The 19,042-nt window shown below is 40.3% G+C and overlaps 1 protein-coding gene across 1 annotated transcript; it reads right to left on the reverse strand.

Annotated features, from left to right (window-relative positions):
- Positions 1–1,060: 1,060 nt before the first annotated feature.
- Positions 1,061–5,470, reverse strand: tyr (tyrosinase). Its single transcript, XM_061046377.1, has 5 exons — positions 4,223–5,470; positions 3,450–3,666; positions 3,050–3,197; positions 2,461–2,642; positions 1,061–2,365 (listed from the first exon to the last, which is right to left on the reverse strand). The coding sequence occupies exons 1-5, from the start codon at positions 5,048–5,050 to the stop codon at positions 2,118–2,120; spliced, it is 1,623 nt and encodes a 540-aa protein (XP_060902360.1). The 5' UTR covers positions 5,051–5,470; the 3' UTR covers positions 1,061–2,117.
- Positions 5,471–19,042: the final 13,572 nt, after the last annotated feature.

Genomic DNA, 19,042 nt, shown 5'->3' on the forward strand with positions numbered 1-19,042 from the left:
ATCGAAACAAAGTCTAGCTGGATAAACGGACGGAACTGAAGCTCTCCAAAGTTCTGTTAGCTCTGGGTTCGACTTCTTTTGTCTGATCTCGGATAGAGAACTGATTATTGGATCGCTCCGTCACTCATCAAAATCCAACTTCGTTTGCTTTCATCAGAATGAAGCTGTCAAACCAAAATGGACTCATAATGGACACTTCTTTGTTTTTATGTTTTTAATGTTACTGTTCATGCTCATGTACAGGATGTTGATTTAATATGTTTCGATACAAAGCAAACCACTACACCTCATGCCAGTATATTTGAGTTTGTTACAATTTATTTATATTGTTAAACGTTGTTTTATATTGTGTGAAAACCTTCTGCAGGGCTTAGGCAATTTCTTAACAAGTGTCATTTTCTCTTTTTTATATCTTCAGAAAGTAAAGTTTCTGATTTAAAAGAAAAACTTGGATATGGTGGAATTTCAACCAATAGCATTACATTTGAAATGTTATTTGTAATACTTAAATGTTGAATGGTGTGCTATTATTTCAGAAAGCAACGTTCTGCAAACACTGTAAAATAATACTTTCATGACTGAAACACATGTTTTCTCCCAAAATGTAATCAGCTACAATTTATTTCCTTTTTAAAATTTTAAATGTATTTAAACTTTGAATTGTATGTCTATTTTCAGGATCGTCCTCTTTTTTTGAAGAACAAGACAAAGCCTGAAATAAAACACATTTTCTATTAATTTTTTGAATACTTTGACATAGTTAGGGAGACAATGTGTATTTTTCACCCATTATGCATTATTATTATTATTATGCCATTATGCATAGAGTTATTATTATTATTAAGGATATTTTAAAGAAACAGTGTTATTTTGACATTAGCTTGACATCTTGTAGCATTATTATCTCATGAAGTAGCCATAAATATATTAGCAGATGCTATTCAATATTACAAAACCCTGTTAGTGTAGGCTATAGCTAACAAATTCATGACCAAACATATTCCATATATTATTCCCAACATGACCAACGGGCACACACAAAAAAATCACACTGAGGGAATCTGTTTTGATCTTCTTTTAATGTGTTATGGACCAACTTATGATTCATCCTTGTCTTCATCATACTGCCTACATTATACACACTGTGTACCGCACACTGTTGTTCTTTAGCACCGGTGATATTTCACAAAAGAGTGTTGAAGTGATGTCACTTCAGCTTTATAGAGCAGGGTTTGAAGTGAATCGTGAATTTTAAATTGAAGAAAATCTGTGAATTTTCTGACCTATAGAAAGTTACACTGGAGATTTACATGACCATTCTACAGACACATATCTACAATGCAGTTTGGTTCATAGCTACTTTTAAAATTACAAAATGCATTTATCATCATCATTAATTATCTTCAATTTTATTCTAAAACTGATTTAGTAACTGTAGGTGCAAAGAACCTGACTTTTACACCATAAGATGACACTAAATCTAAAGTACAGCAGACTGTTCTGTCACATACTTCCCTCCATCTCACTTTTCAGATGAATTTTATTTGGTTCTCTCACATACAGCATCCACGTGTGTGAATTGTAAATAGAATCATAGATAAACAGAGCTCCATTCAATGGAAAGAAAAATGAATTTTGTTTTGCAGTTTGAATCTGTGTTTCAGGCTGGAAAGGAAAAAAGTTGCCAAGGAGCTCAGAATTCATTATTTGATGACCAGACAACAACATCGAGCACATAGATGTACTCCAGGTAAGTGCTTTAACCTGACACAAGTCACAGTTTGAGTATACATGAGAAAATGTTCTGTGTTGTTTAGACATCCTACATCTTTACGTCCTATTACACCTAATGGTTCTAATGTTTTTATATATCCTAAATGTACTATCTAGTTTTAATTTAGAGACTTTATCAGGGAGATATATCAAATATACTTCCCTATCTATCTTCACATTTGGATAAATTAGTTAATACTGTATTTGTTAAGTGAAATCATTATGAAACAAAGTCTTTCGCTGGGATCCATCTCATTCATTCTCCACGTATATAGCGAGTGTCCCTAATGGTTTGTGCATTCTCATGCAGCAGTTGCTGTAAGCTCAGTATCTGTGTGTTTTTTTTACAGAGTATTCTGATATGAAGTTGATCCATCATCTGAGCTGCTGTGCAGGAGCGGCTGTCTCTCTCCGAAGCTCGGCACCCTCTTCCTCCTCTGGTTTCGTTTCCATTTCCTTCTTACGACAACAATAATTCCAGCAACGATTGCTGCAATCAGTGCTCCGAGCATCCCGGCTCCCAGCAGCCACTGCCAGATGCGCTGCGCCTGCTCAAGGTATGGTGTTATGAACTCTTGAAGGAATCTCTGCCCTGTAGTGAAGAAACAAAAGGCGAGACAGTTTTGCTATGCATGACATGTTTACGACACGTTCATTTACTGAACATGAACAGTGTTTTGTACATACCAGGGTCCAACAGGTAGGCATACTCAAATCCTAGAACCTTGTTGGACAGAAAGTAGTCTCCGTTTCTGTAGAGAGGCAGGAAGGGCACCATGTAGTAACCGTCGTTATGGCCAATAGGGGCATTGGCAGTGGGGTAAATGGTGCGGGGAGGCTGGTGGGTCCTGAGCCAGCGCTCAAAGATGCTGGAGAAGAGAAGGAGGAAGCAGAGCGATGAGAAGGAGCACAAAAAAATAGAGAAGGAAAAATACATTTTCATGTCTAAACGTCCGTAACAAACGTCTTTATTTAAAGCAGTTTCATTTTATTTATTTAAAAATAGGGACAGTAAACATTAATGGACATAAACATGTAAATATGCCAGATTGTAGTCAAAGGCTTATATCCATCTGTAGTCCCTTGGCAGGTTGGTGCTACACACAAATACATACACTTTCTGAAAAGCACCATATCATTTAGATCTCATCTGGTGGCGTCAGCAGAAGTGCTCATAGTGAGTTGAGCTGAGTGGAGAGTTGTCAGAATTTTGTAGGCATGCATTCGTCCCATACATCATACTTAGAGAAGTTTGTGTGTTTCATCACCGCTGTACCTGTCAATAAAAGCGTGATGCAGCAGGAATATGGGGTCGTTGGCTGACCCCTGAACTGAGGACATGGTGCCGTTCATAAAGAGGTGCAGGGCGTTGTGCATTGTGCTCTGACCCGGCACTGCCATACCGGTCTCTGGACTGGCAAAACCTGCAGCAGGGTATGAAAAGAGGAAAAAAACTAGCACATGAAAGAGGATTGAGGGACATAAGGGCTTTAAATACATTAACACTAAATGTGCGCACAGACTGCCTCAAAATGAAGCAAAAGCATTTACTAGCTTAGACCAAAGATTAATGTTTGTAAGATAAAGCATTTCTAGTTTTGGTGCTCCTTTTTAGTGTGGGTGCTCCTTTGTGTGTGGGGGTTAGTGTGTGTCTGTGTATGGTGTATGATTCCTACCCTCCAGAGCATTTCTAAAGCTCATATTGGCGAAACGGTCCATGGGTCCCGTCTCGTACTGCTGGAGGCCCACAGTGAAGTCCACGTCACCTGATGTCGGGAGACGGGATACACGGGAAGGATCATGATTACCAGGGTTGCGCAACAGTGGACCCTCCCCAGAAGCATTGCACAGGACCTCTCGGTTGTTGTAATCTTCTGGCTGAGTGCAAATCACCTACACACAGACACACAGACACACACACACACACACACACACACACACTGAGTGAGCTACATTTACAGTGGTTAACATAGATGTTCATCGACTCCATCCATCTATTTGGGTTTAATGATAGGGACCTTTCATAGGAACATTTCTTGCAACATTGAAACGTAGGCAATATGCTATTCTGTTGTTTACATAATTTCTCATAAACTTCAGTCTGCCTAACTCGTAGTTAGTGATGACAAATGGCAACCAAGTAGATAATGAGTGCTGGTTGAAGTTCAAACTACAGAATACTACAAAATGTGTGATAACTTTCACTAATTTGCTTAGAATTAAGAAGCTGTCTTTGGTAAAATTGGATTTTCAATCAACTGGATTGACACTTAACAACACTTGAAAGTGAATTCAGATATAACATGTTTTGCTTTTGAAGGGAAAATAAACCATCCAATGTTTTCCAGTTGTACTAAAGACATTTCACTCTAAAACACAAGTTAGATCTGCTAATGTTCCACACACACTCAAATTTATGCTTTAACTCACATCAGAAAATGTTTCTTACCTTCCATGAGGAGAAGACTGAAGCAGGGCTGATCTGGTTGGGATTAAAAGAGCTGCGTGCACCCATCAGAGAATCGGTGCATACCTCACAGGTCTTGGCGTCCCTCCAGTCCCAGTATGGAAGGGTGAAGTTAAAATCTCCTGTGAGCTTCCGAATCTCGCTCTCCCACATGAGCAGGAAAACTCTGTGCCAGGGTAGAAATGCTGCAGATTCGTGGGCAAAGTCAATGTCTGCCCAAACGTTGCCCGGCCCTCCTAGGAGGGCATCCCGGGACACATAGTAGTGCATCCAGACAAACAGGTCATAGGTATTGATGTTGGCGAACAGGGGGTTCTCTCCATTTTCACCCATCTCTTTTCTCGTTCCTGTGGTGATGACAAACTCTCTGCTGACTGTGTTCTTGGCCAAATTCAGATAAGAAATAAACTTCTGTTGCTCAGCAGTCGACATGGTCAGGATGTTCCTGCGCACTGACACCCTGTACTCAGCACAGTTTGAACCCCAGTAACCAAACCTGCATTCACCACAATTATAACCTCCATAGTTTCCAGCACAACGACATGTCCTGTTGAAGAAAGCTAAAGGCCAGCGCTCTCTGTCATCAACCCCCCTGTGCGGGTACTGGGGCCCATGGGGCTCTTCAGAGACCACCACATCAGCACAAAACCCACGGCCTGACAGGGCACCACAGGCTGAGCCGTCACCCTCCCACACCGGGCAACACACTTTGGTCCGTAGGCCCTCTGAAGTCGCACATGCGCGAGGAAATTGGCAGAAACAGGTCCCAATGAGCTGTAGCAAAACTAAAGATACACATAGGATCCTCATAATGAAAAGTGAGAGCAAGTCAAACCTCAAGCACAGCAGAAAGGTAGAGTCCTGCTGAAAAACTGAACACAACACTCACAAACTGTGCAGATGAAGAGGATCTACTCAAAAAGCAGCAGCACAGAGGAGAAGAGTCACCTCTCTCTAGTGGAGAGTTCTTGTTTCAACCAAATCTGATAAAAGAAAAAGCATCTAAAGTTGAATAAAAAAGTAAAAACATCTACAAACTCCTCTGGCACTGAATTTAAAAGAAGGAACTGATGATTTTTGAGACAGGCTAATCCTCTATTCTATCATCTAAGTCACTAGAAAACCTCCTTCCAGCTCTTTCTTACACCCAGCCAACAGTCTCTAGTTCTCCCCCTACTCATTGAGGCGTTTTGGGGGCCGTCCTCTACCAAAGTGTGTGATCTCATTGTGATTTCACACACTTAGTAAGGCACACACACACACCCACATCCACATAGAACAAGCATGTGCGTTCACGAACCATCACATGCTCAGGATAATATTCCTGATTCCTCTTTAATTTTGTCTTGAGACCAGCTGACCTCTGCTCCACTATACCTCAGGCAGAAATGAGGTTGTGTTAGCTTGTGTATGTATATTTGCACACGACCCCCTCCTCTTGGCCTGCCTGGAATTTCTGCATGATCATGTGTGAAGTTGATAGGCTGTTGAAACAGAAAAAAAAGTGATAGATGAAAAAGAAATTGAAGATAAGGATGTGGAAAATTGTTATTACATAGTTAATTAAGAGAATGTGGTGTGCCACAGGCCTGAGGTTTATCTCAGTTTGTCCTTAGCTAAAGGAGTGCTGACTTGTGTTATTTTATTGAATTCTTTATTAAAAAGCTTTTTGTTTGTTTTTGTTTCAAGAGAAACCTTGAAAGACATTTTTCTTCTAGCTTTGTTGTTAATTTCCATTTAAGAATGCTAATATGTGTGTATAGGGACACTAGGCTGAAATCTTGAGGGACGATTAGAATACAGAAATGTAGTTTTGTTGTATTTAAATAAAGCTAATGTTTGACAATTTAAATGTATTAAAGATATTTAATACAAGATCAGCAGAAAAAGTGTGCATAACAATTTAAAGTAGCAGAGAAAATATTATTAGTGTTTATGGTGAATAAAAGAGGACTAAGAATAGACCCTTGTGGGACATCTAATAAAACTAAGCTCACTTGATTTTAAACAATGTTAAAATACAGAGATTTTTAAAGAGAAATAACCATAAAACCATTAAATGTGCTGTTCCTCAAGTCTTCACAAGGATTGCTCCTCTAAAAAAATATCATGACTCGCCAATGAAAAGTCTTAGCTCTGTAAAAAAGTGCATCACAGTGCTGATGATTGTCCAAGGCATTAACATAATCTAAGAGAAAAAACGTTTTGAAAAGCACAATACATACAGATCTTAGATTATTAGTCACACTGGGCCATGGATTAAAGAGTTCCAAAGATCAAAGATGCTATTTGTGCTGGCTAATCGGGTAAATTCTGACATGGACGAGAAAGGGCAGAGTCATCATTAGAGCCTTGATTTTTGAGTTCATATGTTGTTAACGTCAGTTTGACTCTCATTTAATGACACTTTGAAATTAAGTAATGCCCCCTGATTCTATTATGGAGACATGAATTAAGGATAACTTAAACATCAGCAACATATTATTGGTATAATTTATAAGCTTTGTTTCTGTATAAATATGTCTGTCTCCTGTCTGCTGTCTACCTGTCTGTCAGTTTCCTTCTTGGCCTAGCCATTTGAGATAGCAGCTAACCAATCATTTTTATTCTGCTTGAGGCTTCATGCCTCTCTTGCCAAGTGCTCGCTCAGTGAAGAATTAATGTCTGGTCTCTGTAATTCTCATCACAGAATATTGTCTAGACATTCTCTCTATTTGGGGCTAATAAGTAAAATAATTGTATTGATTGGTTGATGGATTTTTATCTCTGAAATAGGCTACTACTCTTTCATCAAGATTTTCACGAGTGACTGATGGATAGGAAGCTACTAACTTAGAAACTGTAAAGTTGATGAAAAGCAGCATATTCCATCAATCGTACCCTAAATGGTATCTGTGTTAGATCGAATGTGTTTACAGTATTAACAGTATGCAGATCACGGTGGCATTAATAGTCTTGTGTGAACACTTCTGTTTAACAAGTTAACTTTAAAAGATTAAGCCTATTAAATGTAATCATGTCTTAAAATAATACTATACAGTAGAATAATACTATACACTGTATTTTTAATTGCATTCCAGTACTTTGCAGTCTGACAGTGTTGTACACAAAGTCCGCACAATGCAAGGACGTAGGCCTACTACTTAAGGAACCTTTCCCGGAGGGTAAAGAGAGAGAAAGAGAGACAGAGAGAGAGAGAGAGAGAGAGAGAGAGGTTATGTTCTCATATTTTTTGTCTCCTTAGGTTCTGCAGGCTCGTATACAGTCGGGCTCAGGGGCAGACAATCATCTGCGCAATCCTAGGGATCACAAGCCGGTCACATGCTTCCGTAGCCAGGCACGGGTTGCAGCTTATCCCGCTGCAGGAACGCAGTAGAGCGCACAGGAATGACCATCACAGGATAAACCTGTCCGCAGGGCTCCTCTGCACAGACAGTGCGCACGGGTATGAGAGTGGGAGAAAGGAGCTTTTTCATTGAACCTACTGGAAATGTCACCTTCTGTTAAGCCCCCAAGTACACACAAGTAACTCCTGAATACTTCAACAACCATGTGAGATCACGTACGCACAATTACTCTTTAATCGCCTTTTCTTTTGTCCCTACCGGCCACTAGAGGGCAGCACGACCGTTTATAGCACAGCAAGACACTACAGGTGACTGACTGTCACAACACAGTTGGTGCAACCAGTCAAGAGTTTTCTCCTCATCAGCTGTTATTAAATACAGGAAAGGAGGGAGAATAAAAGATCTAAACCAGCTGGTGGTGTTTCTCCCAGATATTTAACTGATTTTCTCATCTTATCGAGATCATTACTATTAAAATAGATGATAAGTACATTTATACCACAGGGGAGAAACATTTGCACCAGTTTGCCTTCGCAGATCATTTGTTTTTAGGCAAAGAAACTGTTTTTCAGCCAAGTCTTGAAATCAGAAGCAGCTGTATCTAACTGGTTTGGTACTCTACGAGAAATCAAGTGAACGTCTGGCTCACAGGGGTGATGTAGGGAGGACGTTGTTGGTATAAAGGTATTGATCACGAGTGTGTGTGTACTTAAGGAAATAATATGAGCTTTAGATGTGGTTTTGTGGCTCTGAGTCAGTAAACGTTTGAGGGTATAAACTCCTGACCCCTGACTGGATGCTCCTCTTCTGAATCTAGACGGAGAGAGGAAGATGGATTGAATGTAAATCAGATGATCAATAAGTTGATGGACAGATAATCCATCAGCAACTACTCCCATTCATTTATTAATGGTTTAATATCAGGGGGTTTTATGCAACATTTTACAAGTTCTGTTGACTTTTTTTTTGCTATTTACTGCTTCATCAGACAAAGTAATCAATTAGATTAGGAAAATACACTAATTAATCAATGGTGAAAATAACCATTATTGCAGCCCTAAGATATATATTTAAATTGTGTCTTCCAATTCATTTCTGCAGGGTAACATTGCAGCATCCCCAGTGTGTGTGCTGTCCCTGTTATCAGGGCGTCTAGAGACAGCATGGCAGCTTGTCAACCTGTGCTGACAGTTAACACCGACACTGAGGCGGCTTTTAGTTTGTATGCACCCAGACTCTGGAACAGCCTGCAGAAGGATATGAAGACATTCTCACTCGATGAAGTGCGCTGAATTTGCATTTCTTTGCTTAAAGTGTGACAAATAAACAGAGTGATATGTATTACATATACTAAATGTAGGCTTGTCTCATAAGGGAGATACATGTAATCTTTTCCTAAAAATAATAAAGATAAGGATCAGGACAAACTTTATCATCCCCTGAGGGATATTTATCTTGGACAACATTGCAACACAATGCTGTAATCTTACTGGTAATCTTATAATTTGGTATAAATCTGCCAAAGAGGTAAGACTTTTTCACATGATTACAATGTATTTCAAATCACTTTCACATGTTTGCAGTCTCTTTGCATAATGTTGAGGTAGATGGACATATCTGCCTTTTTGTCAAAGTGTCACTTGAAACAAGCTTTTTCATAATTAAAAAATAAACGTATGTCATAATCATGATCACATTTAATGTTTGTGAAAACATGATGATGACATGAGCAAAACAATTGAGATCATCAGGTTTATTAGAATAAAACCACACAGAGTGAATCTACTATTGCACATTTTTGTGAGTAATATTCTTAAAACAAAAACACATGAATACTCAAATCTTCACTTGTTGAATGAAGCAGGAATGCAGCGGCATGTGACCGTGGATGTTTCATAACCGTTTCTCTGTTGGCATGATGCAGTTATAGTGCCTTTTTTCTCTATTTGTCCTACTTAGAGTGGGAATATCACATTCAAATGACAACCCTGTAAATCAGCTGTGTGTCTATGGCAACCATGGGTATCCACTTTTTTCTGAAATACCATTGAATAATTGATTTTCAAACTGTGACACTGCCTGTGTTGTGCTTGTGATTTGCGGAGGAGTGTGGTGAAAAGAGAATTTTACCCTATAGATGTTAAGATGTGTGCTTTACACTTATACACGGTTACGCACACACGCACACACGCATGCAAACACAGTACAGGTATGTTTCATGTGGTGCCCTTGTAGAAGTTTTTATGTTGCTGTAATCTTATTTTCTTCCAACCAGCAGACCTGTCGCTTTAATGATGAACTCCACCGTAGCCCACACACTCTGCTTAACAGTGTTAGATTACACACATACAGTGTGCTAACTGGATGATATTCATCTCTCATTCCCCACAATCCAATTCTCCATGCTTCTCACACTGCCCTATTCCATGTTTCAATATTAATTCAATTATTGATCCTAATTTGTATCAATCAGCTCCATGTGTCCTTCTTAGCGATTGATGAGCAGCTTGTTTGTGTGTTACTGTGTGTGTGTTTTATTGTGTGTCAGAGAGAGAGAGAGAGAGATTTTGACGTGCATCACATGAAAAATTGAAAATCGAGCTGATCCATTGGCTGCTTGTTGATTCTTTGTTTCAGTTTGTTTGTGTCGAATGATGACACCAAACATTTTGACATTTTATCAGTCTCAAACTGCAGTTATTTAAGGATAAAGAACATGATGGGATGACAGCAGGTGCAGAAACTCTTAAGTGTCAGGGTGTACATGTACTGTTGCTGTGTGTTAGAATGATCAAGTAAATCAAGAGATCTGTGCGCAGTTGTTTGTTTGAAGAGATTCACTGATGGAAAAGCAACAGTTCTATTTATTTATTGACATAGAAAGATCTTTCAGGTCTAACCTCTAATATTCTAACAAGTGTACATTTTCAACACAACTTGTTTCTTTGCAGCACACATCTGAAGAATCACTGCAGCCATCAGAGTCCCATAATCCATACAGTATATTCATAGTGCAGTCAAGTGATTGTGTTAATGTCATCAGTCAATGTGACATCATCTGTATGAATAACCTGGAAGTTCTTGCATGCATACTCATTATGTTGGTCATGATAATATTTAGATATTTATGTCGATGCATTCACCAATTTCAGTGGGAATGATAAAGCTCGTACATTGCTAACTCGTCCTCGATCAGGTACCCTTATGGAAATATTCTGAGCATCCACCTTTCTGGATGGGTTCCTTCAGAAGATCCAGTTCTGTGATTGACAGCTTCAGTGTTAAATTTATGGGACATCACCATGGTTACCTAGTTCAACTTAACGACATCATAATTTAAAGATATCATTTATATAGCTTTATTCTTAATACTTCTTAAAGCACATGATCATTATGTTATATGAGTATACTATATTGCAACTTACCTTTTTTCTGTCTCATTTTCGGGACCATAGAAGAAGGTCTAAAGGCACAGAGTGGGCAACAGGAACCTTCTGTGCCCAATTTGATTAATTGTAAATGTACTCAGGATTAGGAGACAAGCCTAAAATACAATTGGATATTATAGCTATGCAACAGTTTTTTTTGACTCATGGCCCCTTTAAAAAGCCTCAAAGTTGAAGGTAAATTTAAAAGCAGTATGTGCTTTAGGCCCATTTCATTTAAATTTGCACAGTCAGGATAATAAAATGAATCAACTTTGCCACAAAGTTAACCTGGGGTCCTTGGGGTCCATAAAGGGAAACAGCTTTGATGATTCTTTACCTTAGAAATATAAAACACACATCATTTTTTATTAGATTAAAATTGATTGTGTTTATGTGAGCAGGTACATTGGTAGTCCTTTGTTGTCCTGTTCCCATGTTTTAGCTTCTGAACTGGCTCAGAAAAGTGAAAGGGATCGACAGAGAGGGAGAGATATAGAGGTCAGGGTTAGTAAGGCTATCAGCTAAAGCCGAGTGTGTGTGTGAGAGAAAGAGGGTGTGTGAATTAGAGTAGTTGTGTACGTGAGTGCGTGCTTGGGTATGTCTATGCTCTTTTAATGGTCTACTAATCCCAAATGCATTTGGCTGGCAAATTAATCCAAGCCTTGTCATTGCCAAGCTCTAATACTTCCTCTCCTACCCAAAGCCTGCATGCTCCCCATCTCTCCTTCCATCGTTACTTCTTTCGTCCCGGGCTACTCTCGAGTCTCGATCAGTATCTTTCTCCAGATGGTATCTTGGAGGTAGGTGTGATATCGAGAGAGAGACAGACAGCAGACAGAGAAAGAGAGAGAGAGAGAGAGAGAGAGAGAGGATGACTGACCTGTGACGCGAGCGCAGCCTCCTCATTGGAGCGCGTGGCGCAGCGGTGAAAGAGAGAGAGAGGGAGAGGGAGAGGGAGAGAGAGAGAGAGAGAGAGAGAGAGAGAGAGAGAGAGAGAGAGAGAGGACAAGGGGTTTATTTGTTGCCATAGTGAAAAAGTAGATTACCCGCTGCCAGCATGATGCCGTGATGGACGCATGAGGGATGCTGCGTTTCTCCAGGAGCAGTCACCTGTTCTACATGCAAAGGTATGTGACTCTGCTCTTTGTTTTTGTTTTTGTTGAGGGAGGCTTGACCGGGTGAAGGCGTTTACCAGCAATTCATTTGTCCTGAGCCAGCGAAGTTCGCGTTTGGGAATGCATTACAAAGTGACAACAACAGGAGGGGGCTGGCTTCTCCAGAATCCCGCCTTTACGTGTTATTGACCCATAGGACTGGTCAGTAAAATAATAAGAGAGTTGATAGTTTGCACGTGTGGTAGGCCTATTTTATATGTCCTAGGCTACTATTATTCAACGTGCCATGGTGTTGTTTTAGCTACTAAAGCCAACTACTAATGACAAGCCATGAAGTGTAAAATTCCCCTTAGTGGATGCCTTAAGTAAGGGTTGATTTCCATTCAAAAATCCATAAGAGCGTGCAAGTTTTTATTGGGCTTTTTGATGATAAAAACGTAGGCTATTGTCACTCATTTAAGCCAAATAAAATAACTAACTTAAATGATTAAGAAATGATTTGAATCTACCATGCCTTAAAAGGCTGCACAGACAAAACTGCATTCAATATAGGCCTACCTTGGTTGCACGCAGTGGGCAGTGACAGTCTGTGTCCGTGTCATACGACTAGAGACGTTTGCAGGAGGAGCGGCAGGATGTTTCTGTTAGATTTGTATTGATTTTTAATCTTTGATGATTTGATCTCTGTGGGGTTTTTAAGTTGGGCGTCAGTTGAAGCTTTATAGGTTAATGGCTCTCCACTTCCGTGACCGCTATGAAACTTCAGATGTTATCGATCTCTTCCTCTGTCTCGTTTTCCCAGAACGCGGTGTCACCTCGGATGTCTATTTGATTGGGGGTGGGGGCAATAAGTCCTAATGCAAGAAAAGCAATACATAAAGCAATTCACAGGATTGGTGTCTTTAATTCTGATCAAGTTCATCAGAAGGCTATTTCAACTATAGGCCTATACTCCTATATGCCAAAGGCGTTTGTGAATAAAACAATTTTAAAAAGGCTGTGCATGGGGCCAACTGAGGGCACATGATGTGAAAAACACGTTTAGGTAGACAGAAGAAAATAGAGACAGTAACAGGTCACATAAATCATATTGAGGAGAGATGGTTATAGGTCTGGAGGATTCATTTTTTAAAGATGGGGAGTGGGAGAGGGGATGAGAAGGGAACATGAGGGAGGGTGAGAAACTTGCAGAAAGCAGAGGTGGGATGGGAGAGGGAGAGGGAGAGAGAGAGAGAGGAGTGGAGGGAGAGGGGCTGAGGAGAGGAGGAGCAGAAGAAGAGAGGACAAGGGGGTGGGATGAGGTGTTTGGAGAGAGACTCAGGTGTGCGTGACTTGAAAACGGAGGAAGGGTCTCGGAGGCTGCACAGCAATCAGAGGCAGCTCCGGTGAGTTGACATTGGATTACACAGTATCGGCATTATCTTATTATCTGTGATTATAACTTACAACCTAATTATAAAGCGGGACCTTGGTAATGACGTCAGAGAGAATCGGAGCTTCCAATAAGGTAAGGACTGTTAAGATTTCACAGAATTGTGTCCTTTCCACCAAACTCTAAATGATTTTGTCGCACTTTGTCATCTAGTGTTATCTCGAGCTTCCTAAGGGGGCATACTTGTAACGACATCTGGACCAGTTATCCTTGAAGTATGCTGCGAGGTTATTCCCCACAACTGTGCAACCCAGTTAAAGGGAAACAGCCAGTTGCACAGTTGAGTAGGATAGATCGCCTATAGTCATGCCAAGAAGACAGAGAGAGACCACAAACGAGCATTTATTCGGTGCACGCGTTGGCAATGTTCATTTCAGACGGTGTCTCTGTCATGCCTTGCACCAGTCGCTTTAACAAAACCGTGTGTGTTTGATTCGGTGCAAACGATAGACTACGATCTCCCATTGCGGTTGAGGGATGCAGCGCTGCGCCAGTCGTTGTCGTCTCCGGGTTCTTATTTCCCCTTGGAGAGAGGCAGTTTGACCAGACGCTGTGTGCATGCCAGTGATTAAGTATTTCCATAATATTCTTCACAACAGAGATGATGTATGGACGATTAAAGTAACCTATAGATATAACGTGTTAATAGCAATTAGGTCGTTAAGAAAACGATTGACTTGGTCACCAGTGAAGGCTGCAAGACCCTGCCGAAACAATCAATGCTCAATGAAGGGATTTAAGGTCAGAGCTTGTTTGTGGGACTTGTGCATGCTCTGTCTCACCTTGTCTGATGTGCTGCTGCAGCAGGTAGAGCTGTTACTGTGTTGGCACTCCCTGGCAGCATCAACTAAAGGAGAGTAGGTAACGTGACATACTTTTTTTGGCTATCTGATGTGAGAGGCTATATTGGCTTTGTCTCCACAGTGATATGGGCTCAGAGAGATTTAGATGATATTTGACATTGGCACACCCTTAACTGTCTGAAACGGTCCTTCACTATCACGCCAGATCTATTTATTGAGACGTTTTTAAACTGGATGTTTGGAGTACACGCACCTCCTGGCCAAATGGATGCCCTTCATCATAAGCAAGATCAGCTCTCTACTGGCGCATGATTCAAATAACTAGCAATTGATGGAAATGAATCACAATGCATCCCGGGGCTGAGGAAGAAGTGACAGTAACAAGTATACTGCAGTCCAGTTTTGAACAGCATTGTTGCATGCCTCAGCAAAAGCTTTCCCAAAATATTGCCGCTTCCTTAAATTGTGTAAACATCGTGAAGGCATATGACTCCCTTTAGTTGCAAGGTGATAATTGGAAAACACTATGATGCAATCGGTTGATGATGCTTTTTTTTTTTTTTGTTGCACCATGCGTCTATGGAAAATTCTGAATTCTCTTCTGTATTGGCAAGTCGGAATGTTACTGAAAGGCTCAGACATTCTCCATTATGTTCACGGGTAGATAGCCTATGTCAAAACTTTAAAGATGGTATTCCTTCAAGGGATGACCAAAAGACGACAGATACAAAGCATGCGTGTGAATGCACATCTCTCATGGTGGTGCACACAAGGTGCTTTCATGTTACATGTGCTGGGCCAATGATTTAAGTCAGTGTGTCCTGATGGAAATGTATCCTTATATGTTTCTTTCTCCCTTAATGAACGAATCATAAAAGGCAGTCTGTAAAGTTGTTCAGCTGCTCAGGTTATTAAACAATTAAATAACCAAATAATCTATGATGAAAACTGCAGACCCGGCCCCCTGCCCTGTTATTAATTACAAATACAAAAGTCTGTGTGTCATGCAGGTCAAGATAGAGCAAACAAATGTGTTTTCACCTCAGGGATTCTTTCATATGAATTATAATCCTCTTTGTCTGCTTTTTATGGGTGGTAAATTAAATGCCCTCCAATATATAAACATATCTGTCATCATCTATTGAAACTTACTGACCTGAACGAGGGAAGAGAAGGACGCTGAATGTTTTTCTCTGAGAGTGTTGTGTGTAAATATCTGTATAAAAGTTGAATAGAAAGGTTTTCTAACACCCGTGTACTTGGGATAGAGATGTAGATATAAATGCCTAATGGTGTGTATGTTTGCTTGAGGAATCAGGATTTGAGTCAGGCCTATGCAACAAGAGCTGATCACAGAGGAGCAGCACGACAGAGAGACACAGTATGTGACTGTGAGTGTGGGAGAAAGACAGACTGGAGGGCTGAAAATGAAACAGTGCCTTGTGGAGAAAGAAATATTTTGTATGGGGGGGAAAATGCTGTGACATTTTTAGTTGGAAGAGTTGAAATGATATTTGAAACTTTAAATGATTGTGCCAGTCGATGAAGAGAATGGGAGCTGGAGAAAGTGTGTGTGTGTGTGTGTGTGTGTTGGAGGGAGCTGAGTTTGATTTGTTCATTACTGGCGCAGTAGTTAGCCCTGTTGCCATCCTGACACTGTCATGTTAATTATGTTCAGTGAGACTCTCTGTCCCTCGATACCTTTTTTTCATCACTCTCACCTTCTTCTTCTTCTGTTTCCTGTCTTATCTACTCCTCTTTTCTTCTCTCTCTTTCTTCCTCTGCCGCTTCCTTCAAACACATCCTCTGTCGTCTCCAACCTTTCCCTATTTCTTATTCTCTCTTATCACGTACGTTCGTTTCTTTTTCATCTACCGTTCTCTTTTTCCTTCCTTTCCTTTATTTTTCCTCACATCCTTTCCTTCTTCTGCATCAACGCACTCAGCTTACCCACCAACTCCCCTGTCACGACCTTGATCCTGTTTTGCAAAAGCAATGGAGGCCAACCTCTGCTGTCTAAATGGTCCCCTGCTGTTTACGGTCAATTAAATTGCTCCATTGCAGTAAACGTAAGCATTGGTGTAGCCCCGAGGTTAAGAAAATTACAAGACTCACACATTAATGCAGAGGGATGGCTACTTGAAACTTTGCTCAAGGGAGGAAAGTGATGTCCCTCCCATTTGGCTGACTATTAAACACCATGTGCCGGCTGTATTACTTCTTGTTGTAGCTTGATGTGTCTCGTATGTCTTTCTGAACCATCCACTAAGGGGGTGACCTGCCCAAATATTGCAAAAGGGATTATTCACTGTTTCTAAACTGTCCTAGTCTATGTTTCAAATTTGAAACAATTAAAATTCTAATGAGAACAATGCGTTCCATTTGAGAGAGAAGACCCAAAAGCTTGTTAGAAAGTGATACCACAAAAGCAGCAGGAGGAAAGTATATAGAACATACTTTTGATTTGAGTAGGGATGAGGGACAGACACTAAAGGAAGAACATCTGGTATGATGATGGCTTTTTTGTACTAGTGGAGTTAATTGTCTAGGTTTCAAACTAATTGAAAATTAAGCAAAGTATGTGACTGCCAGTGGTTTTATGTGGCCTGGTTGGCGTCACAGATTTACGCGTGGGTGCTGTAAAAAGCTCGTCGGACAACCAAAGATTTCTCACCGCAGCTGTGAGGTGTGAGATGATGTTGCGATTGTATTACTGCTTTTAGTGTTGACACAGTGGTGGTGACTATGGTGATTTTAGAGCCGACCAGAGCCAGTACTCCAGTCATCACATTAAGCTTCATTAGAGAACAAACAGTAACTGCTCATTATGCTGGTCACCATAATGGCTGATGCAGCGGCCATTATCTTGATTTCATTTGCGCAGTTTGCATTCCCATTTCAATGAAATATAAAGTGTGCTGCTGAGAGTTACATTTATGGTGAAACAGGTGCACACACTGTCTAGGGAGAGTGAACAACATGCACAGGCTTTAAATGACTCAGTATTCATAGGAAGTATAGTTGCTGAAAACACCAAGTGTGGTTGGAAATGGGTTGTAAAGAAAAGGAAACCTTTTGAAAATGTTTGCATGCTTAAATTCTTTTAAACTTTACTCATATTTAAGGTGTTTTACAAAATATTGGTGTTCTTTTCTGTTGAGGTAATTTGTAAGACTTGACTTCACACAAGAATGATTCAGGAGACTCAGATGGCTTCTGCTGAAGAAAGTCTATATAAGATGAATACTCATGAGGAGAATGACTTAACAGAACACATATGAACTTGTGTTCTGCCAAACCAAATCTGCCAGACCTTCACCGGAGGCTCTCTATATATCAAAAAGACAATACTAATGTCAGTGCCATATTACCCCACCTAAATGAGGATGTGATGTCTAAAAGAAAGTCCTCCAAAGTCCTCCAAACGTTGCAGATATGAGTGACTGACATCAGGAGCAGTGAATAAACAAAATGCTGTCTGTGCATCTAAATCTAAATAGGTACAGAAATTAGAGACTAGAGACTAGCTATACAAGCGCAAGTCCAGTCACCACTCTACCGAGCCCTTTTGTTTGTCTGAGGTTTTAATGTACATTAGAATCCCTGATCGTAGTGTTGAATATATTTCCTAATTTTACTATGCAATGCACAATATCATGAAAAAATTCAAATGCCATACTTCTCAGAGAAGCACAGGGAAGCGTCCATATTGAACAGGGAGCTGATGAAAATGTAGAAGCTTATTCCCTGAACAATTTGAATACATATTTGTATAAAATGTATGTTCAATGTCTGATCAGCTAACAGTAACATATGGAATTGAGTCAACAGATCATTGTTATATACAGGTAGAAGCAAGTCGATTAAACTTTTGTCTCTAGACAAGTGTGAGGAGCATGCTTTAAATATTCTGCGCCAACTTCGATGTTCAATGTCTTTTCTGCTCTCAGGTTTACGTGAACATGTCTGACTTCATCTTTTACTGTGTAGAGTAACTCTACTTTGTAATTGCCAGCCAATTCTCAGCCAATGACACTAAGCCCAGATGTTTTATTTTTTTTATTTCCCCAGGTTGCACTGCGGCACCTGTCTCAGCTGTTGCAGTGATGGTCCCGTCTTGAAATCTGAAGAAAGGGAAGTTGAAAGAAAGGAATATACTGAAATCATCCATTTTCAAAAGTGTTTCTGAGCCTGGAGCGCATGCCTTTGCCATGGCCAGGAAAAGTGCTTCTAGGACGAGTGGTTTCCTGTGACGGCTCTATCAGCAAATTTGTGAGCAGCTTCTCCTTTGATACCTCAGTCAACCAAGATGATTCTTCGGCTGCTGCTAGTTCTGTCCATTTGGATGGGACCTAATCGAGTTGACTCTGCCCAGTCCAATGAACGGCGAGTTGTAGCTCACATACCTGGCGACATCATCATTGGAGCCTTGTTCTCTGTCCATCATCAGCCTCCTGCCGACAAGGTAATGTTGCAATATTGTGACTGAATATGTCTGCAGGATGGTGTTTATCATATTTATAGGAAATTCAGTTTTCTATGACCATCATGGTGAACCCGTCTGAATTTGAAAGAAGCACTTTGGAAATATTCCAGAAGTAAAGACAAAAAGAACACATTTTCCATTCTGTTGTATAAAGCGTCATTATGATTCTCTGCCTATTAAGACCAAAGAAC

The sequence above is a fragment of the Labrus mixtus genome, chromosome 9, assembly GCF_963584025.1.
Source record: "Labrus mixtus chromosome 9, fLabMix1.1, whole genome shotgun sequence".
In the NCBI taxonomy this organism is placed as follows: domain Eukaryota; kingdom Metazoa; phylum Chordata; class Actinopteri; order Labriformes; family Labridae; genus Labrus; species Labrus mixtus.